General features: G+C 37.7%; 2 protein-coding genes and 1 long non-coding RNA gene across 7 annotated transcripts in view; 1 reads left to right on the top strand and 2 right to left on the bottom strand.

The window, feature by feature from the left end:
- Positions 1 to 411: 411 nt before the first annotated feature.
- Positions 412 to 8,247, bottom strand: SPCS3 (signal peptidase complex subunit 3). The gene is made up of 5 exons (XM_054823833.1): positions 7,915 to 8,247; positions 5,333 to 5,408; positions 2,633 to 2,707; positions 1,061 to 1,176; positions 412 to 564 (listed from the first exon to the last, which is right to left on the bottom strand). The coding sequence occupies exons 1-5, from the start codon at positions 8,055 to 8,057 to the stop codon at positions 432 to 434; spliced, it is 543 nt and encodes a 180-aa protein (XP_054679808.1). The 5' UTR covers positions 8,058 to 8,247; the 3' UTR covers positions 412 to 431.
- Positions 7,858 to 27,638, top strand: part of ASB5 (ankyrin repeat and SOCS box containing 5) — a 42,400-nt gene continuing 22,619 nt past the window's right edge. Inside the window, exons 1-4 of one of the 5 annotated variants that reach the window (XM_054823826.1) lie at positions 7,862 to 7,989; positions 11,488 to 11,617; positions 17,538 to 17,670; positions 21,879 to 22,171. In XM_054823826.1, the coding sequence (XP_054679801.1) occupies positions 21,976 to 22,171 (196 nt within the window). In that variant the 5' untranslated portion in view covers positions 7,862 to 7,989; positions 11,488 to 11,617; positions 17,538 to 17,670; positions 21,879 to 21,975. Of the gene's footprint in view, positions 7,990 to 11,487; positions 11,618 to 17,537; positions 17,671 to 21,878; positions 22,172 to 27,638 lie in introns of those variants that run through there. The other 4 variants (XM_054823829.1, XM_054823827.1, XM_054823828.1 and 1 more) reach the window with 4 other exon arrangements.
- LOC129205737 (uncharacterized) lies at positions 13,644 to 21,776 on the bottom strand. The gene is made up of 3 exons (XR_008576842.1): positions 21,701 to 21,776; positions 14,427 to 14,525; positions 13,644 to 14,089 (listed from the first exon to the last, which is right to left on the bottom strand). It is a non-coding gene; the product is annotated as an uncharacterized LOC129205737 (long non-coding RNA).

The raw sequence follows: 27,638 nt of genomic DNA on the forward strand, positions 1-27,638 counted from the left end.
GAAAGTGTATTTCAATTCTACACAGATTAAATAACTATCACAGTACCTCAAAAAAAACCCAAACCACCAAAAAACCACCACCCAAAAAACCCCAACAAAACCAAACAGTAAGACTATTTTCTGTTTTAAAAATGTTTATTTAAAAGAAAAGGAGATCTATACCCAGATGGGCAGGAGAAATAAAAAAAAAATAATTCCTCAGTTTTCCCCCCAAAACCATTAGTCTGCAATTTACCTTTCCCTTCAGATTCAGCTTCAATGTTTTATCTAAAAAACCTTGAACTTTCATTTCCTTTTCCTATGTTGTTAGGCCTGAGGAAAATAAGTACCTTTCACTGAAGGGTTGCATGGGATGTGAGAAGAAACCGCAATAAAATTTATTCACAATATACAAGTATAAAAATATCTTGCTTAGGATTCAGTATTATAATTTAATAACTTTTTGTTGTTTCATAGGTATCTGGGAAAGGTACAGACACATGTCCTGATCCTGTTACAAGAGGTAGAATGCCAGCATTTGGTACAACATTCCAGGAGAGAGTCAAAGTGACATTCCTGTTTCCCCTGCAAAAGCAACAAAGATTATCAGCACAAATACTCAAGTTAACTAATTTAATTAATAAATGCTAATATTAAATAAATTAGGATACAAATTGTTTTCCTGGTCCAGAAACAGTGGGCTTTTTAATTTTATGTAGTTATTTCATGAAGTATTACCTATTCTCCAGATAAGATTTTTTATTTTTTTTTTTACTGTTGCCTAACTTCTTTGGAGTTGAGTGCATCACAGAACCAATTCTACACAGACAAAAATACTGGAAGCAGAAACCCAGAAGCCTATTGCTCATAATAGCGGTGCATCTTCTAGGCTATAGAAGAAACAGGGTATCTTGTATCCCAAGGTCATCTTCTAACAATCAAACTACAAAGATGCAATAGACTGACAGAATATCAGATAGAACGTAGGTACCTTACCACAGCAATAAAACCACATATAAAATGCAAAGTATGCAAGTAAATCAAGACACCATGTATAATAATAGTAATAGGATTTACTTACTTGAGACCATTTCCATCATCGAAGAAAAAGTACTTTGACTTCATGTCTTTTAAGAACAGCCTTGGATTTTCTCCTCTCAACATGATCTTGTCCCAAAGGACCACCTGGTTTAGAGCCTAAAAATACAATTGTAATTAAGTCAGCTAGGTACCTTACAAGATCACATTCAGTCACTGGCATTTCATAGCATTATTCATCTAAAACCCTTGAAGTTTAAATACATGCTTGCAATCCAAAACTAATTTAACAAAATAATGCTTTACTGGGGTGAGGAGGGGGAATCAGCGCTACTACACACTTAAGTGTGGCACAGAATAAATGGAAGCAACAAAGAACAGCTCAAACATGAGAAAGCCATTTAAAAGTCATAAGCTTGCAAAGACTTACAAAGTATGATGGGTTTTCCTTTTGAATTGCAAAGGTAAGTCGCTTTTAAAGCGGTATTTAGACTTCATTACAAATAAAGGACTTAAATTGAGCTCTCGTGACACTGCCTAGGTATTTAACATTTCTCCAACTTTAATGGTAAAAAAAATTTCTACTTGAATTGCAAGTGTAACCTCAAGAATTGTATGAGCTATTCAAAAGACAGATCCCAAATTCTTAAATATTTGAAGCTTTATACTGTTCTTTAAGTAGTTAGGTGCTAAGCAGTCTTGTTTAGTACCTTTTAGAACAATTTAGGAAAAAATTCTCAATATTTGTGAGAACTAGTGATTTATGTGAAAAAATGTAAAAGATGAAACAAGACAATGAAGTCCCAGACCCTAATAAAGAACCCTAAAAACTATTTTAGTACAAACACAATATCCACCAGCATGTACAAAATAACTAAGGTACTTCAAAAGAAAAAAAGAAAAGTAGGGAGATAGTTTTGTGCAGCAAGTTAATAAGAGAAAACCCCAAGCCTTCACTATATCCTTGCAATGTAACCACAGTAGCTTAAACTAGAATTCAGTGGCACCATAGCAGCATGGTGTTCCATTAAAACATTTTATTTCCATAGGCTGTTACACACAGCTTGTGTCAGATCAGTGAAAAAAGCCTTCAGTTATTCAAAGTGAAATATCAATAGCAACCAATTTAAAAAAATGCAGCAAGGCCAATTATTTTGCGAAGTATGACAAGGGAACATAAATGTATTACCGGGCTACAGTAACTGGTACTGTGGCAAATCCTTCTGTGATCTATGAACAAAAGACCCACCACACCTAGCCAGACAAAAGGCCACTATATCTTGTTTCTAACAGCAGTCAACTGCAGAACATTAGGGAAAAGTAAGACAGACAAAGAGGTGAAAAAAGTAATTTACAGTCCACTACTGTAAGCGAACAAGGCATGTGTTACATTTCTCCCACTCTGCTGGGCACATATTAAGTTAGGTTTCATCAGGGTGAACTTCCCACCCTGCACTTAAACTGTCAAGAAAATAACAATCATGAAGGCCATTAAAAACAGTCCAAGCTAGTAGGAAATGCTGCTGCCTTAACTCTTCCCAGCAGAACTTCAGAATGTTAAAAATAGCTGCAGTACAAAATGGGTAATTGCTTCAACTTTCTTTTTGATACTTACATTGTTTTTCGTTGAATATTCTGCAGACAAATATAGAAACAATTGTTTAACATTCCAGTCGAATATACTCTGCAGATGTATGCAAGTTAAGAAAAATACCATATTGTACTTACATAACCTTGTATTTTTTTTTTTTACTAGATCTAAATAGACTATGATAATTATAGTGAGCTCTTACATTTCAACATACCTCAACTTACTTATAAATCAGAGCACTTCCAGGAGTTCTAACATAGATTTTAATCATATTAAAGCAACAGGTTTTTGGTTTGTTGTTTTTTTTTTTTTTAAACTTATTTATGAAATCTAACAGCTATTTCCTTCAATGATTTAAGAGTTCTATATTTGACAATGCAAGCTAGTAACCATAATCTGCTGCTAGACAATCTACTATAAAACCTGAAACATAAAAGGCAAGACAGAATTCTACAGTAAATACCTTCAAAGTGATTATTTATACTAACAAAGAACCCTGGTATCCAACTGTGGATCAAGATACAATAGCATTAAACAATACATAAATATGAAATTGGCGGAGTGTAGAGAGTTCAAAGAGCCTGTAACACCCACATTAGAGAAGTGAGTAGATGGGAAGTATTTCATATTGGAAGGGACACCAGAAATTAGCAGATTTAATTACCTGTTTACTACAAAGAAAGTCAGCTTATTAGACTGGAACAAAATGCTGCTCAGATTTTTGATCAACAGTAAAGAACTGATGACTGCCATCTGAGACTGTCAGTATAAAGCTGATATTCTAAAAACTTGTGGTTTATTTAGCAATAAAATGCACCATGTGTGACTGCTAACGAAAAGACCTTTTAAGTCACAATAAAGATTAGCTGTAACCTTTTATTTCACTGTCCTCTTTTTTATTCTATTTGCCACTATCTCAAAAAATAAGTGATACAGATTCCCCAACCAGCCTCAAAATCTGTTCTACCTTGTTCCACTCATCCCAAGACTGAAACATGCTTTTCAGCCTCTATTTCAAAAATCAAGTAGGGAAAGAAGTAATTAACTACTGTTGCTGCAAGAATAGCTGGAGCTATTTTACTTGAATATTTTTCATCATTTAAGTCAAAACAACAAACAAGATTCTGAAGATCTCCTTTGTGGGATTTCTTATTACTTGCTAAAGTTAGCCATGAATTAAGTAAGATAAAAAAGAGGTTGTGAAAACTGTCTCCTCCCCTTTCCTTTCTCTATTTTCTTTTTCTAACTGTCATTTTATTTAATTCTTAAGACTAACAACTTGTTTACATTAGTCAAGAGAGCCCATGTACCAGTATCTCCTTAAAGATTTCTTCCAAAAAAACCCCCACCTACCAGAAAGCTGTATTTTGCAACTCTACACACTGCAAGGTTTATTTGTGCCAGGCATGAAACGCTAAAAGTTTTTATAAAAACTGACTTAAAACTATTGCTACTATTAAAAGTTATTAAAACATGGAATCTTTATGTCCACATACTGCAGACTAATCCTTGTATATGAACATTTCTTTTAGAGGTCCTGAACTGCCTTGCTCTGCTTCCCCCTATAGACATTACATACAATTCATCTGCTTTAGAATTTTAGTCTCTCGTTTTAATATGTATAAGCATTTCAGAAGTAAAACTCGAGACTTAGGAGTTCATCTCTCCTGCTTCCAGCCAATAAAAAAAATCCCTTATTCCTGTGCAACACACACCTGCAAAAATCTGATTAACCTGTTTATTCAGTGTTCACAAGCATTCAAGATTTGTATTTTGTTTGGTTTGCTTACACAATGTAGTATTCTTCAAAACAGGGAAAGGGAAACACAGAGGTAAGCAATGTCTTGCTTAATACAGTGACAAAAAACAGCAGACAAGGAAAAATCCCAGGAATCTCAGCCCAGCTGCAAAGCAAGGCTTACTGTAACCACCTGAGGTAATGCATGTTGCCTTATATTTAGTACCAACTCTGCAGAAAAGCACTGATTTTTTTTTTCATATCAAGACCATGCTGCTGTCAAAAAACCTGCCCAAAACAAAATAAAACAAGAAACACCCCTACACAACTCTCTTTCCCCAATAAAACACAAACAGGGAAGCAGAGAAATACAAAAAAGTTACAAAAAGGTAACAGCAATGAGAAAGAGCCCAAAAAGTAATGGGATAAATTTTGTAGTACCTCATATACTTCCCAATGAACTTCATACAATTCAATGTTAAAGATTTGATAGTTTAACATCTTTTTATTTTTAAAGGAAGACAGGTACTTGTATGTAACTATGATGTTGCTAGAACTTAAACTCGCATCAGTTTCTAGATTCAGTACAACAGTCAAAATAGTATGTTACATAAACCCTATAATTAATTCACACCTCAAACCACCAACACAAACTTCACTTAACGATAATACTGTCCAGATGTTAAATGGCACTTCCCATTATTAGATACAGCGCACTTCACTACAGAGCCTGATTTTAAAAACAGGCATTAAAAGAAGAGAAAACAACTTGCCTTGTGTCATCTACTAGAGACAGAACAGCTATTCCAAGTTCTATTTAACTGCCCTAGCTATGTAAAATAGTACTTTCCAGTGCTTTAAATTTTAAAGACAAATTGCTAGCTTTCCTCAAGTCCTGAACACCTGAAGATTATAAAGTAACAAAAATAGATGTCAAGATGTTCTTATTTCAAAGTGTTCGCAAACCATTTTTTTCCATTAAGGATATCTGCAGTAATGTCAAATGTGACGAATCCCAGATCACTTCTTTCTCTAGGTCCAGTGAAATCTTCTACATTTTTTCTAAGACAAAACAAAACACAAGATTATCCTTTCTCATCATTTCTCTTTCATGTGTTGTATAAATTATTATTCTTATTACATATATTCCTCATCCATTTTCTGTAATTTCTTGTAAATACTTTTGGCTAAAATACAATCAACATTACAAAATAAAACCTGCCTTCCAGAAATTATGGAGCCCCAGTTTTGAATGACAGGCCTTGCCACCACAGTAGTCTAAGTTATACAAATAGCCTATAGACTTTTTCCTGCTAGCAAAAATCTGTATCTATCTGTACCTAAACTGCACTACATCTCATTTCAGTAAAGTGTGTGTTAGCCATCCCCAAACGTATAAAGCTGCTTGGACCACCGGCAGCATAGCTGTCTGCTGGCAACCATTTTCAATATTATTTCTCAGCTTTCCATAAAAAAAGTCTCTTGTGCTCAGTCTCATACAAGACACTCCAACCATTCTGATAAAACAGAGTTTATGTTTGTAGCTCACACAAGTTAAAAAGATTTCTCCCTGGAATGTATTTAAGTAGCAGTATAAAGAAAATGCTTATTTTCTTCTACATGATGGAAAATCATATCTTTTAGAAGACTTTATTACAAATCCACATTTGGAGAAATATCTGACATTGCCACACTAAACCACATTAGAAAAAGGAACTGGAAAATAACAGACACATAGCAGATATTTTCATATGTACTCACAAAGCTTATCAATTTACCAAACTTACCCTCTACAAAGTGGAATACCATAAGCAGGTTGGCAATCAGCTATGAACCTTAATTCCTCATGTAACAAAAATTGTAGGAAACATGAACTTACTAGTTACATTTATTCCAGTTTGAAAATTATTCCATTAAAATATAATTTCATTAAAATGAAGTTTAGTAATCTCAAAGAAAAAAGTTTACCAGCAGGAAAAAACACTTTTGGAGCCAGGTGTTAAGAAAAACACCACCAAAACTTCCCAATTTAAGAGTTGCTATGAATTTCCATCCCTTTGCAAAAAGCAACATCTTTAAGTAATAACTCTTATCAAGCACTTCATTTCTGAGTAACTGTCAATCTGGTGCAGTAAAGGGCCTTAAGTCTGGGGTCTGCAGAACTTCTTAGAAGTCCAAGAAAAGCAACGAAGGTGTAACACCTCTCATTAATATCACATCTGTGCATCACAGAAGGGACTGGCAAGATAAATCTTATCCAGATTAGGCATTAGCATGCTACCTCACATATGTCAAGTTCACCAAAGCACTCAAAAAAATCTGCTTTTATGCCAGTTTTATGCTGTTTGCAATCTTCAATCTAGCATAAATATGAGGTTTGTTCTCCTGAGGTATTAAACCAATCCAAAAGGAGACTGCAGTTTCCCACTCTTCATTTGCATTCATCTTCCCTTTCAAATCCTGCTGCTAGCCATCCACTGCCACTTTACCCTGGGGTGGCTCCAAAGCTCCACGAGCTGCTTTGGCTCACTAACCTCACCAAACCCAAACCCAACAAACTCATTAGTTGAGTTAAAGCAGCTCAGTAAAGTATCCTATTAGCCCCATTCCCTTGTGCAGCTCTGGTAAAGGACCACGTTGCTAGAAGCAGGCGCAAAGTCCTCCATTTTTTGGTGGCAATAGCAGCTGCTCAACTGCTTGTGCAACTACAGCCCTCCACATTATACATACTTAAGCTGACGGAAGTTTCCTGTGACAAAGTTTCCTTTTCGAAAGAAAAAAAAAAAAGTAAAAAAGGTTCCCCTGGCACAAGTTTGCATCAGCACATCGTGTCACGTTGGCAACACGCTTTTGATGTGGCATTACATATTCTACACCTGGTGCATTTCACAGGAAGATAAGCTATCCCAGTCAGTCTACTGTCACAGAGCTTGTGAAAAAGAAAATATGTTACCAGTGGAAAAATCTAAGGGAACTAATAATTAAAAAAACCGTGCTAGGGAGATAAGCCGTACGTTCATTTAGGTCTCTGCTCCCCCACAACTGCCAAAAGCAGTTCGTTCGACTCCCCTTAAGTCACCACCCCGTTACAGAGAACGCGACTGGTGTTCGCAAGCAAGCGTGCCTCGACACAACGGCCCCCAGCAGCATCTGCAGGAGGTCAGTAGTTTAACGAGCAGACCGGCAACGAAACGCCCAACGCGGGCGGCGCCGCCCCAGCTCCCGCCCGGCCGGGGCGTGAGGCGGCGGAGCGCCGTCGTGGGGCTGCCTCATTGGCCCAGGCGTGCAGCGAGGGAGCGAGGAGGAAGCCGAGACCTCGGCGGCCCCGGCCGATGCGGCCGGCGGAACGGCAGCGGCGAGAAACCTCAGCTCGCGTCTGCGCCGTCCCGCAGCCGGGCGCTGACTTCCCCCTACGTGCCCCGGCCGTTACCCGTCCCGCAGCGGCTCCTCGGCGGGCAGCCCCGGCAGAGCCGCAGCTCCCTGACAAACGCTTCCCCTCCCCGGCGGGCTGCTGCCGCCGCCCGGCTCGGCCCTCCTCCGCCACTCCCTTCCTTCTCCCCGCACTCACAGCGTGACCCGGGAGACGGCGATGCTGACGGGCACGCTGCGCTCCTTGAAGGCGGTGGTGATGAAGCAACCGAAGGTGAGCGCCGCCATCACGCTCAAAGAGAAGGCGAAGAGCGAGTTGGCCCGGGACAGCACCGTGTTCATCTCCCCGCTCGGCCCGGCCGCCGCGCCGCACAGGCTCCCAGGCTCCAGCCGCTGCTCGGAAGCGGGGGGGGCGGCTCCAGGGGGCCCGGCGGCGCTGGGACGCGGGTAGGAACGGGACGGCCGCGCCTTCGCTGGGGCCGCGGAGGAAGGGGCGCGCGCGGCCGGTGGGGAGGGGCGTGGTCTCGCCGAAGAGCCCGCCCAGCCGGGGCGGGGCCACGCGTGTCCCGCACCGCGCCTGCGCCCCCGGCGGGGTTGGGCCTCTCCCGCTTCCGCCAGGCGTGGGGCTGTGCTGAGGCGTAGTCCCTGGTCGCGGCGTGGCGGCGGGGCTGTAGCTCACAGGTCGCCTGCCTTCCGGCTGTTCCTCTGTCGCTCCCCGTGTCTACTCTTGTCACCTAGCCGTTAGTTTTGCGTCGCGATGCCCTTTGAAACCCCCACCCTCTCAGGCGTCTCTCAAACTTGGGAGTTTGGAGAAATGAATGCGTTGTGCCCTTTGGCTGTCACCTGTCAAAGGGGACTGACTTTCATAAAAGAGCCTGTACAGTGTTTCTGCGTCGGTCTGGTTTATAGAAGAAAATAATAGCTGAAGACAAGACGTACCTGCTTGGTTGTGTCCTGTTTAGCTGTGGGTGGTTTATTTTCCATTTGTGAGCCGGCACCGCCACAGCTTGTCTGTCTCCTGCGTGGCGGTGGGACGGTCTCGGTGCTCACTCACAGCCGTGGCCCCTCAGGGCAGCATGTGCTGAGGCACGTCTGTATCCCCTGGGAGTGGTCCCCGATGGAGGGCTTCTTGGGGCTGCCGTTTGATATTCTCACTGTTAATACTGGCAGTATATAGTCTTGTCCTAGTTCCTTCATAACTTTGGGAAAAAAAGGGTTGTTAAGTGCTGGAGCATTTTTTGTGAATTAATTGTTTGCCACCTGCTGTGTTTCTAAGGCATTCACTTCAGAGGGAAGTTGGTATTTGTAGCTCTGGTGGATTTGAATGGAGAAGGACTTCTGGGTGTTGGTGGATGAGAAGCTCAACATGACCCAGAAATGTGCACTTGCAACCCAGAAAGCCAACTGTATCCTGGGTTGTGTCAAAAGAAGTGTGACCAGCAGGTCGAGGGAGGGGATCCTGCCCCTCTACTCCGCTCTGGTGAGACCCCACCTGGAGTACTGCGTCCAGCTCTGGGGGCCCCAGTACAGGAGAGACATGGAGCTGTTGGAGAGAGTCCAGAGGAGGCCCACGAAGCTGATCAGAAGGCTGGAGCACCTCTCCTATGAGGACAGGCTGAGAGAGTTGGGATTGTTCAGCCTGGAGAAGAGAAGGCTCCAGGGAGACCTTATAGCAGCCTTCCAGTACCCAAAGGGGGCTTATAAGGAAGATGGGGACAGACTTTTTAGTAGGGCCTGTAGTGATAGGACAATGGGTAATGGGTTCAAGCTGAAGGAGGGTTGATTTAGATTAGATACTAGGAAGAAATCCTTTACTGTGAGGGTGGTGAGGCACTGGAACAGGTCGCCCAGAGAAGCTGTGGATGCCCCCTCCCTGGGAGTGTTCAAGGCCAGGCTGGATGGGGCTTTGGGCAACGTGGTCTAGTGGAGGGCGTCCCTGCCCATGGCAGGGGGGTTGGAACTAAATGATCTTTGAGGTCCCTTCCAACCCAAACCATTCTATGATTCTATGATTTTTGCATTTGTGTAATACAATGTAAATAACATTTGAGGTGAAGGCTTGGGTTTTTTACTTGATGTCTATATTTTACTTTCACTGGTATTGTGCCTTTCCATTCACTACTGCATTACCTATAGGATGTTCCTATTCATTTCTGCTTTGTTACATATGTACTCAGTATGTAAATCATCTTGTCTAGAAACCTCATTCAGTAGCAGGGCATGTCACTGCAATCCTTTTTCTTTACCAGATGGCTTTGTGATCCCACACCGTTCGCAGGATGAGGCAATCTTTCACCTTACTCCTCAGAGTTGGTTGAAATTTCACTTCAAATTCGTGCTAGCAAAGCTTAGCTTATGTAGTGAGGTTTCTAACTCCTTTTCCTAGGGCCCTATATGGCACCCATTCCTGCTCCCTGGACCTGCAACATTACAAGTCTGAGAACTGGGGGGAGAGACAGCCTAAAATTTCCCCTGCCCCATATTAAGTACACCAGGCCTGATTAACACAGATTTCTCAGGCAGACAACAGGTGTCAGCAGTGGTTCAGTTAAATATAACTTCCTCTTCCCAGCCCTAAGATTCCAAGGCTGTAAATACCGGGAGTAGAAACAGGAACTCAGAAATGGGGGTCTAAAAAGGTGGAAGGACTCATGGGGACTGAAGGGATAGGGAAAAGAAAGTGCGGACTGTTGGGCCATTCTGAAATACTTACATTCTGTAATGATGGTGCTGTTTCTTTTCCTCCCCTGTAACTAAAAGTCAGGTCTGTGATTCAGGGAAGAAAAATCTTTGCAGATAAAGGTAGGGAATAGAAGAAGAAAAAGATCGTACTAATGCTCTGTGTTTCCACCCAGCTTGAGTATCTGTAGCACAACTCTGTTTAGCACTATTATTAAATGTAGAATATGAAGGTACCTATGTGGACATTCCTTGCAGTTGGGAACCTCTGTTCCACTATACTGTTGATTTTTGTGTGTCTGTGCATTTGCCATAATGAAATCAGTCGCAGGAACAAAAAAGCATAGGCTCTTTAGCAATGTACTAATGATAAACTCTTTGTTGGTTTGCATCTGTAATTCTTGGCCTTCCTGATATTCCAGAAGAGTTCCAGAAACAGAGAGAGTTTCTTGTGTAAAGGTTTTTGTCAGTTTGTTATTATTTTATGTTTTCATTTGCTATTTAAATCATTAATTGTTGTGAAGTTTATGGACTGGAATGTAGTGTTACTGAAACATTGGATAACTGTTACTGAAAATTGGGTACTTTTCCCCAAAATATTTGAAGACTTAGAAGCAACAAGGAAACTTTTACTGCAAACTAGGGAACCTAAATATTTCAGAAGTTGTGAAATCTCTGCTATAATCAAAAAGATAGTTCCAAATATGAACGCTTTTCTTGTATCTACAAACAAAAGGCTCAGTTGTCTTTGCTCTTGCTTTAAGTACTTGTAGGTGCTATTTAGAGTTTTTCATTAGGTATTAAACAGCTCTGCTGTTGGGAAAAACTGAAGTAACTAAGGCAAAGCATGTAGGAGTAAAGTAGTGAAGTTTCCAAAGCAGCAGTCAAGTACCTGAAGAAGACCAAAATCAAAAGATTTAACCAAATTAATGTTAGCATGTATTTATAAGACAAATGAATAAATATGGCTGTTGCTCCTGCAGTTTTGGATTTATTTTATTAGAACTCTTAAAAAAAAGTCACTTAAAAGCACAGTATGGAGGGGAAGACAGATGGTGTAGTTTATTCAAGGTCTGATCTGTTACTGTTTCAGAACAAAGAAACCTTCTGTAGCTTTTTAATGACTGAAGTCTTGCAAAATCAAAAGAGGAGAAAAATTTTGAAACAACAAAAGCAGTTGTGAAGGATGAAGGAAGAGGATTATTTGCAATAGCTGTTTGCTGGTAAGTTCCACAGTGTTCTGTGAAAAACATAAAATCTGTTCTTTTTGTAAAGAATAGTGGCATAATATTAATTTCAGGAGTCACTGTCAGCTAAATCAGTTGTGTTAGTCTGAATGGATCAAATACTATAATTATGAAAACAAGTTTATAGAATCTTGGGGAGGCAGAAAAGTTTGGGAGACCATTTCCAAGATACAGTGGTGTAAGACATTCAGTATGGCTGAGCAGTGCACTTGGTCCCAGACCAGCAGAGCACCTAAGGCATGGCAGTGCTCAGGCTGGTTCTTACTTCAAGAAATTTCATAATTTGTCATTAAAAACTAATTGAGCAAAATGCAGAGGTGGTATTGGGAGCAGGTCTGAAATGTAGAATTCTCCCTTCTCCTGTCCTTCCCCAGAATTATCCTACTTTGGACTTGTGTTCTTATGCACTCTTTGATCTATTAATGATGTGTTCTTTTTTTTTATAGTGTTGGCACTTCAACGGGATTGATCCCAGTCAGCAGCTGATGATTAGAGTAGTCTTCTGAGAGAGAGTGGCTTGCTTGCTTTGGTTGAGATATTTCTCTTCTGATGTTTAAGTTAGTGAGTGATTCCTTTAATCATCTATAAGCAAAATGGCCAGTGTTGACGTTGACCATCAACAAAGATAGCTATGAGTTCTTTGTTTTTCCACTGAAGTCAGTTTGGTTCTAACATGATACACATAGATAGGAGCTTTGAAGTGGCTAACAGTTTGTGGTGTACAGTTTGTGAATTCCAGGTGAAGGGGTGTTAACTTCAGCCCAGGTGGTAGCACCTTCAGCCTTCTTGGGGTTTAAGTTTCTAACTAATTTTACAAGTGGAAGTTTAGGCACCTGTGGCATCTTTGGCACCTAGCTAGTTAGATGAGGACTGTATAGTTAACTTTTTTTGGTCTAAGGCCATGTCTATACTTCCTAAATTTTACCAGAAATGTCTAAATCCTTTATTGAATTTGGTTTTTATTAATTATTGAAATCTTAACTCTTTAAGAGACAGTAGCAATACACAGCCTCTTAGGCAGCCCTGGGTATGCAGATGCAGATTAAAATAAATGTGGCCATGAGCAACTTTGGGAATTTTTGCCTCTATTGCAACAGCCCCCTTTCAGTTAGCACCTCTTTTGGGTATGCTGTTTTTATAACCAGTGTGGAAAGGCTGTGACTAAGAGTAGTAGTCTGTCTTGACATCAAAGGGTTTTTGTTTCTAACTTTCTTCTCACCTCTATTTTTTTGCTTTGGATCTACAAATTACGGAGAATAAGAAGATATTTTCACTTGCCTCTGTATTCTTATTGCTAGTCCATCAGCAAGAAAGTCTCAGGGAATTTTAAATTCCTGATTTCAGAATGAACTTGATATTTTATAACACTGTCTCATTTAGCGGCATAAGAATGCTTCATCGGAGTGGCATATGAATGCTTCATTGGAGATGGAACCAAGTATTCTTGGCTCCAAAACCAACTCTAAGTATGTTTTGGAGCCCAACACAGTTCATTTTTGGCTCCTGGCAGATTTGCTGTTGCCCATTCCATGGCATGCGAAGCCATGTTAGGTAAAGTCCTCTCATACATCACTGATTCAGCTGAAGCTTTCACGCTTCATTGTGCTTTGCATTCTGTGGCAAGAAGCCTGTGTGCTACTGATCCACCTCACTCTAGTTTTACCTCATTCCCTATGTCAGTTACAAGTTCTTCATCACAAAGTATTTTTATGTCTCTTGTAAAAGCACCAAGCAGAGACTGTCATGCCTCGGCTTGAGGAAAAGAATGTTTTGCTAGCTCTGTCATGATGATATCACTTAACTGGTACCAATTTTAGTGGATGGAAAAAACATTTCTGATATGAACACTAGCCATGGGAGTCAGCGTATAGTGACATATGCTTGCAGAATAATCTTTTAACTCTCAGCCCTATCAATTTGTGAAATTGACTTTGTAATTTCCTTTTATTAATACCATTTATAGGCACCAGAATATACTTTACACAGAAAGGAGACAAATGAAACCACTTTTACTTAGTCTAGAAGAAAACCTGGCAAAATTTTGAAGGAAGTCGGTATGAAGTTAAAGAAAACCGATGATTTAATTGTTTTTAGAAACAGATTGTAATGAAGAAAAAAAAAAACAGTTAAACGATTAAAGAAAAAATAGAATACAGACTGTAATGTAGAATAAAATTAACAATTTTGAAAGGAATTCAAATTGGTGACAGAAAACATTCACAACTTAGAGATATTATTTCGAGCAAACTTTTCACTTTAGAATAATTGACAATCATCTCATCTTGATGGCATAATTTAAAGGTCTTACACATAAATAAATAAATTACATAGATCCAAAATAGTTTCATAAGTCCAGGTACTATTAATTCGAACAGCTGAAGAGGCCTGTCTAGGTTTCAAAGTGGCAGAGAGGCATTAGTTACAGGTGCGCATCTGGTCTTTTGAAAACTGTCAGTTGAAACAGAAAATTTCTGTCAAGTTCATTTCTCATGTACTAACTGTATATGTGATGAAAACCAGATCTCTACATCATGGCTGTTCTGGGATTTGAATGTTACCGATTGATTGATTGATTTAGACACAGCTATTTAATAAGAATACATGACATTTTGCAGATCATTAAAGAAAAGATTAACTGTAAAAACTGCAGAAATACCAGGTTCAGTTATATGAATTTAGATTAATAGGGTGGTTGCACTGCCCACTAGGGAAATGAGAAATAGCGAAGTTAGTTTTGTCAAGCTAGTTCAAATATCAAAAGCATAGTAGCTGTGGTACCACTTACCTGAGGAAGAGGGTGCGTTAGTTGCTGAAGAAGGAATGTGTGAAGTTCTATAGACGTGTGGTTGGTGATGAAAATACTTGTTTGGACCCAAGAAAGGAACTATACAAAGGGAAAGAGATGCAAAATGAGGAGACTCTTCAAAGTTTCACTGATGCAGCCGTATTGGTACATCAAGCCATCAAAAATTACAGCTCAATAGCTTTATTAAGAGGCGGCTTGCATATGCATTTTGACATTACTGTCCCCTCATAGTTTGCTACTATATTTTAAAAGGAGGTTACTATCTCTGTAGCAGAATGTGTGGTGGTGGGGTGAGTATATTTTTTCAATGTGAAGTCCGAAAGGTTAGTTTAAACTCATCAGTTTGAACTGAAGTGGCTGGATACCAATACACATTCCTTCCTGTTGATTTCCAGGAAGGGAGAAAGAGGGGCAGGAACCTTTAGCTGAGGAATGGAATGGGCAGCTGGAGGTGGTAACTTTTTAAAACCCCGGGGGGCAAGATTTGCTAGAGTTTGTCTGTCAGCAGTCTGTGTGTGCCTGCTGTCTGACACGTTTCTGGTTTTAGTAATGTCTCCAAGTACACACGTGATTTATTTTGGAATCTTCCTCTGTAATACTTTTAATAATTGGGTTGTGTTAGGTATCCGAAGAGGACTGCAACAAATCTGTAGGACAAACTTACTATGTTTCTTAGTAGAACTCAGATTGAATTTACTGGTAAGCAGGTCAGTTATACCTGCTCCCCTTCTGTACAGAACTTTACTATCAGTGATTAGACAGACTGGTTAAGCAGATCAAGCATGCTTGTATGATAATGTTGCCGATAGCAGGGATTGTTTGATATTAGACATGTAGTTGAAGTGGAATCTATCACCATTGTGAGAAGCAGCTATCCAGTGGGTGTGTAACAAAGTGATACAGCTTTAAAATATCTGTGTATTCTTTCAAAGAACTGAGAGAGTTAGAAAACTGGAATTTCATAAATGCTTAAATATCTGAGTTACTTTTTATGTTTTTAAATACGTCTGATATAGAGAATGTCAATTATGTCTAGATATGCTGATTAATATTTAAATCCTTGACCAGTAAACCATCCTCTCAAAATCCAGATATGCAAGTCTGTATGTTAGAACTATTTTCTAAGATAGGAGTAGTATTTTCAACAGACAGGAAAGACAAAACATCTGAATAAACCCAATTTAAATTAATTTAAAGTTAGCAATAAGCAAACTTTTCATGATGTTACAAATGAAAAGTTGCATCATTCATGCACCAGAAGAACTTGATTTGTACAGAACTTAAACTCTGTCAGAGCACTGATTTTAATACAGTGGAGGAAAAAGAATTACTACCGTATCCACCCAAAGGCATGAATTTGTACTTTCTGGAGTGGTTTGAGAACTAATGGAAACAATGTGCTACACCAGAATAGAGAGAGAAACTATTTATGTAACAAAACTTGTATAAGATAAATATGTGTGTGTGTGTGTGTGTGTTAAAACTTTTTAAATGAACTGTTGTGTTTCATAGTCATATGAGAGAAGAGGAATGGTGTCTACATAGCTGTTCAGTAGAATGAATGTCAGAAGTCAGAGCATGACTACTAAGAGGAGGAGGGTAACATGTTTTATGACACTTACTCTGATTTTCCCCTGTTATGACACTTAAGAGGTCATTGCATTTTGAAAGAGGTTTTTGGTTAAAGTCTTTAGTTGGGTCATCGGGTGACTAGCGTGAATTACGAGAACTGCAGAAATCAAAATGAAACATAACTTTGGATATCAGTTATAACTTCACGCTGCATTGTTTGTGTAGATTCTGGATAAATGTGGCATTAAGGTTCTTCAGGAAGAAAAGCTGTAAAAAGAAAATGTAGGCCTTTCATTTATTTGCTTTACAGTGTTGTGTTTGCTTCAGTTGGCAGCACAACTCTCAGGTTTTTGTGCTAAGAATATGGCTTTGTCATATGGTAAATTGGTAGAATTTTTAAGCATAGCAACAGGGTGCAGTGAAAAAGCAGTTCAGATCTGAACCAAGCTTGGTCTACTCTGGACCAAAGTTTGTGTTCTCTCACTTTTCTTCTCTTCATTCCCCCAGAACAGTAAGACAAAGTCTGTACTTTGGCCACCTCTCCTCTTCATATTTTACAAAGAAAGAATAGTGTCTAGGTTGTGCTACTGGGCTTGAGTTCCTGTTTGGAAAAGGACTCAGCAGCTGTTTGATGTCTTCCAGTCACTCCAATTTCTGAATTTCTTGTAGCTCAGATAAATATGATTTGGGGTTTTTTTTATGCCTAAGCATAGGTGCATAATATCCTCAACTTATGAAGGATATTACTTTAAAGAACATTTAATATCTTTTTAGAAGTTGTTTTTTTGGTATGTCTGTCTATTTTTGCCTTACCTTCAATAAAAACTTAAGGTAACATTTTGCATAACAACATATATGAGCAAATGCATTTTAAAATAGTTGTTCTATATGTAGATTTATTCAGTTCAAATGCTTTGAATAGAAGATAATAGAAAAAATTGCTTAAAACCATACATTAAAGAGGAAATGACATAAACAGCATTCAGTAACTTCAGATGAATGAGATAAAATTTTCAATATTGAGGATTAGCATCCCATACACCTATTAAAATACAGGTCAGCAGGTCACTAAGCAGGTCATTTTTCATTCTGAATTAGACATTGCCTTTTTTAGTAGCTCAGGCTTCTCAGCATTTTTGAGTCCTCTTCAAGCACTGTATGCTTACATCAGAAACTCAGTACTAGAACTAGTGGCTTCTTTACTGATTTTATTTAAACTCTTTCTGTTTTGAGATCATTGTTTTAGAAATTTCTTCAAGTGGGTTGTCTATGTTGTAAAAAATAATGCGTTCTTCAAAGCACCTAAGAGTTCCCATTCCTCTACCTGGCATCCTATTTCATTAAATTATTTTGTTACATTTGTTCTTAGGCAGAAGTTTCAAAACCAGGGTGAATATCTTCTTGTTTATTTTTAGCCTAATCTCATATGTGGAGAAGGACATGCAGGTGAAGTGTCATACAAATAATTCCTTATACTGTATTGCATATCTCATCTTTAAAAAATATTTTCACTTTCAGACATTTAGATGCGTCTCCAAAATACTGAAAAAAACTGTTAAGACTAACTGTAACAGAATTCATGCCATGAGTATAATTCTCTTCTACAGCCTGTATTAATCTAAGGACATTACTTTAAAAGATTTAATGAGAAGTAAGTATATTTTCCAGAACTAAAGACACAGTATATGCTATAAAGAAATCATATTTCTGAGAGTATTAGAGTCTTCAATATTAAAAAATGCCTTCAAAGACTAAATTGTGTAATTTTTCTTGAGAATCTTGCCTTACTGAAAATTCAGCACACTGGTCTTCTAAAGTGTTGAGGAAAAATCACCAGAATAAAATAAAGAGTTTATTAATGTGGTTATGTAATTAATCACAGAAGATAGAGCATACTTTTTTCTAGAAAAGTTACTCACTTAGGTTGTGGGTAGGTTGCACTAGATTTCACAAGCAGTTTGAATTAGCATAAACAGGTGCCGCTGATGAATACTTTCTTTCTGCACTTGGCCACTGCACAGTAAGGCATTAAAGGGCAGGCTACTTTGTCTGAGCGCTGGAGTTTGAAATTAACCACTTTTATAGTCATTATAAATGGCAATATTGCTATCTTAAATATACTGGTTAAGTTCTTCAGAAATTATAACTGACCAAGCTACATTAAAAGGGAATTTAAGACCATAAATTCCAGTGTTTGAAGGTTTTTAAATGGTTTTAAAATTAAAATAGTTGATTGCCAGAAATGGGGAAGGCATGCCAGAGAAATGATTACATTGTTCTTGTTTTATTTGCTGGGAATATGCTAGTATGTCAAGCTGGGGGGATCTTTGTCTGTCACAGTATTACTATGTTCTTAAAACAAAACAAAAATCGTAGTATTGTTTATCTGCAGTGTATCTTGGTGCCATTTTCCCGTGTGCTGTGATAAAACCTTAAATGTTATAATAACTTTACATGCTATTGCTTTTGTGGCCATTAAGTGAATGAGCATTCAATATTTCATTTTATTTAGGTTTGTTATCCAAATTTTGTATTAAAAGAAAAAATATTAGATACCTAATTAGTTTCAGTATTGTTTTCACCAGAATATCTGAGTGTTTTGTTAACAACAATGCAGTCATCTTCAGAATACTCCTCTTGAGTGGTCCTTTTAAACCCATTTTACAAGTGAGAAAACGAGGCAGAGAAATTTCATTCCCAAAAGTCAAAACTATGCAGGAAATGTAAGTGTCCAGATTAAGCCACTGCTCTCTTCAAGTGCTTTGATATTTGTATAACGTTGTATATTTGTTACACATTGCCGATGCATTTCTATTTGGAAGCTCTCAGTATTCTGCACTGCTACAATCGCTTCACACTGCTGTGCAATAGAAAATTTGGAACACTTACATGCCATTTTTTTTCACTCTTTCATGGCATCACATTGATTGTCAGATCCTTTCTTTATTTATTTATGCTTCTACTTTCCAATTTCTGTTACAACATATGTAGCCTTCTGTCCCTGGTTCTCCCAGTCTGTGTGGGCTTGCTCTCAGCGATTTTGTGTTCAAGTCTCAGTATTCACATTGTTGATTCTTCCAAAATGCCGTGTGAGCATTAACATCTGAACAGTTGTTCAGTTTTCATGACTGGGTGCCTGGTAGCATGGGTTTGCCAACAAGCTGTAATGGCAATATCTGCAGAGCTTTAGTAGCCTTAGGTTAGGATAAACATGGTTATTCTGTGCAGTTGGGAGAGTTTCCAGTTAAGCTGGCACATATGAGTTAGAGAGATTTAAAAAAGAAATATTATTAGGAGGGTAATTTTGCCAGCTTATTATGAGCATGTGTGAATGGAATTTCTCAAAACTCTTAATTTCTTTCATTTTTATGTAGTTTATAGCTAAGGAGGGAGATTTTGAGAGGACAGAAGACAAGCTTTGATACAAGAATAACCCTCCTCCTCAACTTTTATGTTCTTTCTAAAAGCAGAAGTTTTACAGATCAATGAGGATTTTTGAAAGATCACTTACAAAATATTACATGCATCCACAGGTTTTTATTATTTTTGTTGACCTTTTACAGAAAAATTCAATCTGAAGAAGACAACCTAACAACTGAGAAATTTCTTTTCAGTGATTTATCTACTGCAGTTATAAGAATCAGGAAAGAGTATTGTAAGGTGACAATTAACTCTGAGCGCTTCTCTTAACTCCAGCTGTTTTTATAGTAATTGTTATTTAGATTGTCACCTCTACAAAGAAAGACTATTTTGTTAATTAACCAAGTGTGGGAGAACTCCAGATGACAAAGCACAGTTACTGGATGACACAATGTGGAGTTAGGGGGAAAAAAAAGGGATCAGGTAAAACACTGTAAAGAAGAAAAGTGTTTTCCATGAGATAATTATGATTCTTCCTTATTCTGCCTGGTAGATTTGCAAAACTTAAGATGGCTGTGGAATTCTGTGGACTGCTTGAGTTAGGCTTAATAATACTAGTAGAAATATGGAAGAAGTAATAAATTCCAATACTGGATGTGTTACTAAGGAAAATATCACTTCTATTAATGATTGAAACGGAAATTGGCAGTGGTGGCTCAGAACATAATGCCTATTTATCCTTATGGAAAACATGACACCTCAATTCAGTGTCAGATAACAATGTGCCAAATATAAAAAGGGATTTTCATTTGGCATTTTAAGTACTCACTCCTGCTTCTAACTATGGTATGAGGAGAGCAGTTCCTATTCTGGCTGGATGAGAAAATGTCTATAAATGAAATTTAGAGGAAAATGCATATATTTTTTTCACAGACTAATATGGTTTACAGTGTCAGCTGCTTTTTAATTGCCTTTTCTACTTACTGTTTTGACTTTTATGCGGATTAATTTTTTTTCAAAGAAAAAGACTGAATGTCTGTTTCTCTCAAGATAAGCACAGTTCAGTTCCTGTCTGTTAAAAATCTTGATATTTATTTCCAAGCACATTCTCTTTTATCATTGTCTTTTCTTCCTTTATATAGGTTTATTTGAATGTAGTTTCCAGAAAACATAGTTTCTTACTCTAATAAATTACTCCTGGAGCCAGATGAAAAGAGGCTCTATATTTTGCCGCTTTCCTTTCACAAATATGATTTTGTATCATGTCCTTAATGTCTGCTATGCTGTTGAAATTGGGGGGATCTGGATGTGGTGACATTTGGATCATACCCTCAGTTTCTGATGGACAGTTGCCAACATTCTAAATTTTTTTTTTTCTGACCATCAAACAAGAGAAGCCAGGGTAGAATAGAAAGGATGTTTCAGTTAAAGATTGCTATGGGTAGAGTATTTTAAACTGTAGTTAAAGACAGTATTTCTTTTATTTAAAAGGAAAGGTACAAGTTTGGAACAGGACCCTTTCCTATGCTGCCACGATGCTTTATTTTAGGGTTATAGCTTGCTTAGGGATCTAATTCTGTCCTGCAGCACCTCAGCTTGTATCATGTTGTGACACCATCATTTACTCAGTAATTACTCACCTTAATGGAACAATTTGTACATAACTGCCGATGACTGAGTAATAACTTTATGGTATATAAGCAAATTAATTCTTAAAAAATCTGAGGAATTTAGATTCCCCTCTCTAAAACTGGCCAAGAAATAAAGCCTGTCATGCCATAGGTTTAAAATAATATGGTGCAGCGCAATTAAATGTGTATCATAAGCCTTAGAAATTTTCCATGTTGTATATTTACCATTGCATTTATTTAATTTTAATTACATTTTAATTAATTTAAGTTTAGATGCTCTGAGACCTTATTTATAAAAATATCTAGGAGTTTGATTTTTATAGTCTGAATACTGGTTTTTGTACAATGCTATAAGGCTAGATAGTTTCATTCAGCCTGAAGAAAATAAGAGACTGTCAAAGTTGGTATAAAATCTCTGTTTCTTTATTAATGTGTATTTCAAGTATTTACTGATGTGGTTCTAGTTTTGTAAGGAAAAAAACAGTGGTCTAACATAAAATGAAGTAGCACAAAACAGTAATTGTACTTAAGAAGCAGAAGTTTTTCAGCAAAAACTGATTACCTGAGTTACCTAGTTTAGTACATGAAATTGTAGTTCTTAATAATAATACTTTTGAGAGCCTATTTTTAAATGTGTATTAATAGGGTAAATAAATCAATTAGAAGTACAGAATTTGGAATGAAACAGACCTTTTAAGTGGAACAAGTACAATCCAGGGTCTTGGAACCTGTGTCTGTTATATTCCGTCCCACTTGAATATCACCAGGCTAGCAGGAGCGGTAGTGAACTCAATACTATGTACAGTATAAATAATCGTCATATTTTGAGCAGCAAGCATCATGACCAGCTGATATTTTCTTTCCTCAGGACCAGTTGTTCCCAAGAGTGCGTGGCTGGAGCCATATGATCTTATCAACACATTTGAGAGCCCTACCCAAACACTGAGAGAGATTTTGCTGCAGCAATGACTGTCATAGAAGAAAGTCGCCCTTTTGCCCAGCAGCTATCCAATGTCTACTTTACTATACTTTCCCTTTTTTGTTTTAAACTTTTTGTGAAGATCAGCCTCGCTATACTTAGTCATTTCTACATTGTGAAAGGAAACCGTAAGGAAGCAGCAAGGATAGCTGCTGAATTTTACGGAGTTCCTCAAGGACAAGGTATATTTGTACTTACTATCTTATCACTACTGTTTGGGGTTTCTGTTGTTACTGTGGTTTTTTTCCAGGTAATTATTTATCTGCTAGTCTCATTTATATTCAGTTTGTCAAATGATATGTGTGGGTGTTTTCTGTAGTTCTCGCTGTGTTTTTTTAAACAAACTATCTGAAGGAGTGTTGTTAGATTGTTTAAGCTTTTTTTTAAAAGGTTATTAAGTTCAGAATAAAACTGAAGCATTACAGCCAATGTCCTGTTAGGAGAGAGGCCTATACTTAAGATGGCTATATTTAAGATTGCCAAATACTTCCCAATCTAAGACAATTTTCCAAATTGCTTCTGTGGTTCCCCAGCTTACCCATTTGTGGTTGAAATTTTCCATGCTTGGCATGTGATTATTTTGCAACGCTTCAGTGAAACTAGTCCAAATATTTCTGAGAGTTATTTCTTGATTAAGTTAAAATTTTCTTATAATAATTTATTTGAGAAGATATAGTCCTTCTGTACTTTGAATTAGTGTCTTGGCACATATCAGGAAGCTTACTGTTTGTCAGGGTGAGCTTTGGGACATCTATGTGGAAATCTGTCAAATTTTACTAGGTTGAAAGCTGTTGTGAAAATTCCTTTTTCTGTTTGCTCAAGCAAAACTTTGGCAGAGCTGGGCACTACTGTTCCCCCAAGCTCATCTATGGTGAACCAGTACCATTTTCATTCTGTTCTTTTTCTGGGTCACAGAATGCAGAAAACATTCTCTTCCCGAATTCGGTGTCCTAGTGCATGACTGAGCCATGGTTTTGCTCAACTTGGGATCCCTGCTGCCTCACTTGTCTTTGATTGTTCTTCCTTGTGTTCTGGGATGACATCAAGTTTGAGTTAGGCAATGAAACAGGAAGACTTGTCTTGCCTCTTACCACCTTCACCACTCATCCCTAGGTACCCTGAACAGCAAGAAATAATCCAAGTTAAATGCAAAGGGGGAATGTGTAGAAACGAGCCAGAAACAATTTCAGATGTAAAGATCTTTTCAATCTTCAATGTTGGGACAAAAGTTAGACATTTTGTATGTATGTATTTAAATTTGCAAACCAGAGAGCGCAGCTTACATCCTAAAGCAGGAATTAGCTTTGCAGAAGATTATATGAGGTGGATCTATATTATGTGTTCTCTGCACAATTTAGAGAGGAAGTTCTGAAACCCAGGGTTTTTACAGCTGAGTATGTTAATCATATAATTTGAACTATTACACGTGTGCGTGTGTGTGTGTACAGATATATATGTATGTGGGGGGTGTGTGTATGTATGTGTACTCATTACAGTAGGATGGGAAGGACTGACTGACTATCCCACTGGCAGAAGTACTTGCAATGAATGTGGTAGCCCTCACTTGAAATCAAGAAAATTTTTTTGTCAAAAACTGCTGGCTAGGTCTAAGGCAGCTCATTCTGGGAAGACTGAGATAGAATCTAAAGAAGGAAAAAGACTGAGAAAAACTAGAGGGAAAGAAATAACATGCGTCAGGTTGGAAAATAAAATAGTCTCTACAGTGTTACCTGTTGCTGAATCCAGAAGACTTTAGTTTGGTCATTCATCAAATATCTGAACTATTGTACCTAAATAAATGTATATTCAGCGTTCTAGTAGCTGGCCCATGCAAAAGAAAATCTATCGCTCTTGCAGGTTACTGTTTTGCTCAGGTACCAGAAGTTTATATTGATTTAAAGGCTCAAACATATGGTAGAGTTTCTGGTTTTCTGCTTGGTTTATTAAAAGAAAATAGTTAATGCAACTATTTTGTTCTTAAATCGTACTTTTTACAACCAGACACCAGTGCGTCTTAATTTTTCACTGCCCAACTTGGCAGTGTTGGGGTCTGGATTTGGAACAGTCCTAAGCAAATATTCAGCTAATCTTATATAATCTGCAAATTCAGCCATTTTTTCATGATTAACAGGACCAATCCTTGCTCTTTGGGATGCAAATAAGGCTGCTCAAAGTTACTATTTTATCTCATCTTTTCTATACCTTTGTTCTATGTTTGTAGAACGGGGCATGATACTGTCTCAGCTCACACCATGTTGTGGGATTTGGTTTGTTTATGTTTGTGAAATACAGTACAGAGATACCTCAGCAGACTTTATACAATATCGTGTACAAAATATCCCGTTCAAAGTAATATCTAGAAGATGCACAATAAGTAATGCGAATGTACAGGTTGTAATGTTAACTGCTAAAATTAAATACTGAGTATCCTCCTAGTTAGTGATCCTGTTCTGTGTTTCTTATTAAATAATAGAGAAGCCTCAGCAGAAAACAAAAAACCCCAAACCAGAAAAATAGCCTATCATTGCCCAATTGAAGTTTATAGTGTTTCAAGAAGTAATTCTAATTAGAGGAAATGTTAGTTTTCATTTTCTAGTTTTAACCTGATTACATACTCTTAAAATTCTGTTAGTGCTGTTATTTTCAGTTTCTGTGTAATACTACAAAATTGCTTTTTGCTATTACAATGACTTGGCTGGGATAGAGTGCTATAGTTTTAAAGAAGAAAAGAGCCTTTGGAAATAATGCGCTACTAGGCACAGGCATTATCTCATGTTTACTGAATTGAGCTCTTGAGTTAAAATAAGCCTTTCTTTTATAAATCCTGTATAATTGAGGACATTTTAAGTACTGAGTACTAGTACTTGGTGGAACTCCTTTTTTCGAACTGAAAATATATAGGTCAGTACAGGATTTGAGGCCCAGGGATCACACATTTCATGGCTGACTGTTTTGTGGCTTGTTCTTTGTTGAATACAAGGAGACAGCTTTACCCGTGACATTTGCCTACTGTGGTCTTGTTGCTAGATATTAGTAGTGAAACAGGTCATATTTTGTTCCCTAATATTTTAGGAATATGTTCTCTCCGGTATGGATAGTCACTGATCTACTGTGTTGAATCTATCCTTTGGATGTCATATGTATGTGAACAGCTGGATAGGGATAGAGTCCCAATAATTAATTAGAAATTATTATACTGTGTATGTGGCATTGAAGTATAAGAACTAGATCAAAGTTCAGCATCAGCTAAGACCAGAAAAGTGCATATAAAATCTCTACTAATTATAAGTCACATTAATTTATTTACTTTTCTTGTGTACAGCTGAAAGGCACCTTGATAGATTAGTTGGACACTCAAGGGTCATATATACATGTGTTTTCTGGCAAATATTTGTCTAATCTGTTTTTAAAATGCATAGTGATTTCTGCAGTGTCCTTATGCAACCAATTACAATTTTTGCTATTCTCATCACTAGAATGCTTCCCACTTTCCCCAAGGCCTACCTAACACTTTATTTCTGCAAACTAAATACATAAAATAGGATTAAGGAATTTATAAGTTTTCTCCATGTGTGAAAAGTAATCCGTTTAAAGACTATTGTCATGCATCTTCCTACCTCTACCGTTTTTGTCTTTTCTAGAATAAATTCTGTCCTCGTAAGTCTTGTTTTTTAGACCTGGAATTACTGTAGTTGCTCTTGTTTGGACTTGTGCCAGTTCATATACAGTTCATAGACATCTTTATTGATGTCTAATTCCCCATGTTAAACAGAGTGCTCCAGCTGAGACTTTATTAGTGCAACCAGTGGAACTATTAGTCATATAAAAGTGGAACAGTTATGTCATGTGCCATATATATGATACCCTATGTAATACCTCCTGGAATGATGCTTGTTTTTTTCCCCCCCCTTTTTTTTTTCCTTCCTGACAGTAAAGTATTAAGGATATAGTCTGTAGCCTGCTATAAACCCCATGTTAAAACAGAGTCGCTGTACTGTGCATTTGGTTTTTCCTCTCTAAGTGTAATACTTTGTATTGGCCTACAGCTAACTTCATGCTCTTGATAGCAGAAAATTTCTCCATTTTACTCAAGTCTGTTTTGAATTTTTTCCTCTGAGCAGTTACAGCACCTGCAGTTTAGTGTCATCTACTGATTTTATAATAATAAATATAATATTCTATCATCCACAATATTAAAAAAACTGAGCAGCACCACATGCAGGACAGAATTCCGCGGTCTTTTACACTTGTTTGAAGTGGATTAAAACCCTATGTCTTAATAAACTATCAGAACTGAATTCTTTTTTCAGTGAAGTCAGTGGTATTACTACCATAAAAGAATTAAGTGAAAAAGGGATCCATTCTATTCTAAGGGTCTCATTTACTGGATTGTTTTTAACTTTGGCACTGATTTGGTAAACATTCGTATACACATACTTGCCCCATTGAATTGAAAGGGACTGATTAGTTGTTTAGAGCTAAGTGCTTTGCAGTCGGGGACTATAGCTGTGTTGTAAATAGGTTATGGTGCCTAGCTTTTCTTCTTTTATTGTGTTGAAGTGAACATGTATTTATTCATTACACTACAAAATTCGCAAAAGTCAACATTTTGTTCATTTATTTCTTTGTGGAAAAAGTCATAGCACATATACATTTATTCCATTTTAAAATTCTGTGCCCTACAAACTGACCTACAACAATGAACTTAATTGCAAATTAGCTTTGCGTATAACCAGCCCCTTAGAAGGCTATCTGCAGTGACAGTAATCTGCACAGTAAGATTTCTTCTCTCACTGTGTTTCCAGACCTGTGAAGAGTTAACAACTCGGCATTTTGTACAGCTGTTGCTGGATACAAACCGGAGGATCCAGAGCAACCTTTAGACTCTTGCTACTATACCAACTAGCTGGTTGTATCGTGAAAGTGCTCTGTATATGCAAGTGCTAAGTTGGAGCTTCAGCTGAGTTTTATAGTTGAGTTGCTTTAGGATGAGGTAGTAGCGCTGTGGTATGAAGTGATTTCAAAGTGTAAGTGTGTATCAAATCTTAAGAGTTAATTCATTGTCAGGTGTTTTGGATCTGTAAGATATAAACTCTACTGACAAATACTGATAAGAGCTTGGAAGAGTTCATACTTTCATAATACAGATAACTTTATAGAAGGAGGTATAGTTCCCATTCATAAACTTTTTGTAAGGCAAAAAGAGTCTATTTTATCAAAATTAAACCTGATACTCAGTAACTGCCAAAATGCCTTTAGCTGCAAGCAGAAGGTGGTATAGAGGAACTTTCTTATGAAAGAATCATTTTGCAGAATTTAATATAGCATAAATGACAAACAACTAGTCATGTACTTATACAGATACCTGAGGTCTGATGCACAAGCTAAGTAGTTCTGACAACATAAAATTCTTTTTCTTTAATATCCTATTTTTTAATTATGTCAACTGTCTTTGCAAAAAACCCCCTATACTATTTAAAGTAGTATTTGAAGGTTATTTGAAAGCCGAATTTGTATTTGTAGTATTTGAGTGTAGCTTCTCAAAATATATTATAGTATTTTTGCGGAACTGGAGAGGTGAATATGCCCTGATTTCTTCTAAGTTTAAAAAAGTCTACTCTTGAATGAACATAGCAAGCTCTAAGCTAC

Source organism: Grus americana, chromosome 4 (assembly GCF_028858705.1).
Source record: "Grus americana isolate bGruAme1 chromosome 4, bGruAme1.mat, whole genome shotgun sequence".
NCBI classification, from domain to species: domain Eukaryota; kingdom Metazoa; phylum Chordata; class Aves; order Gruiformes; family Gruidae; genus Grus; species Grus americana.

Excerpts from the sequence above, each read along its gene's own strand:
- SPCS3 (XM_054823833.1), bottom strand. The coding sequence starts at position 8,057 with ATGAACACGGTGCTGTCCCGGGCCAACTCGCTCTTCGCCTTCTCTTTG. Across the intron at positions 5,409-7,914 it reads GCCGTCTCCCGGGTCACGCT|AAAAAATGTAGAAGATTTCA; the intron begins GTGAGTGCGGGG and ends GTTTTGTCTTAG. Across the intron at positions 565-1,060 it reads GATGATGGAAATGGTCTCAA|GGGAAACAGGAATGTCACTT; the intron begins GTAAGTAAATCC and ends TTGCTTTTGCAG.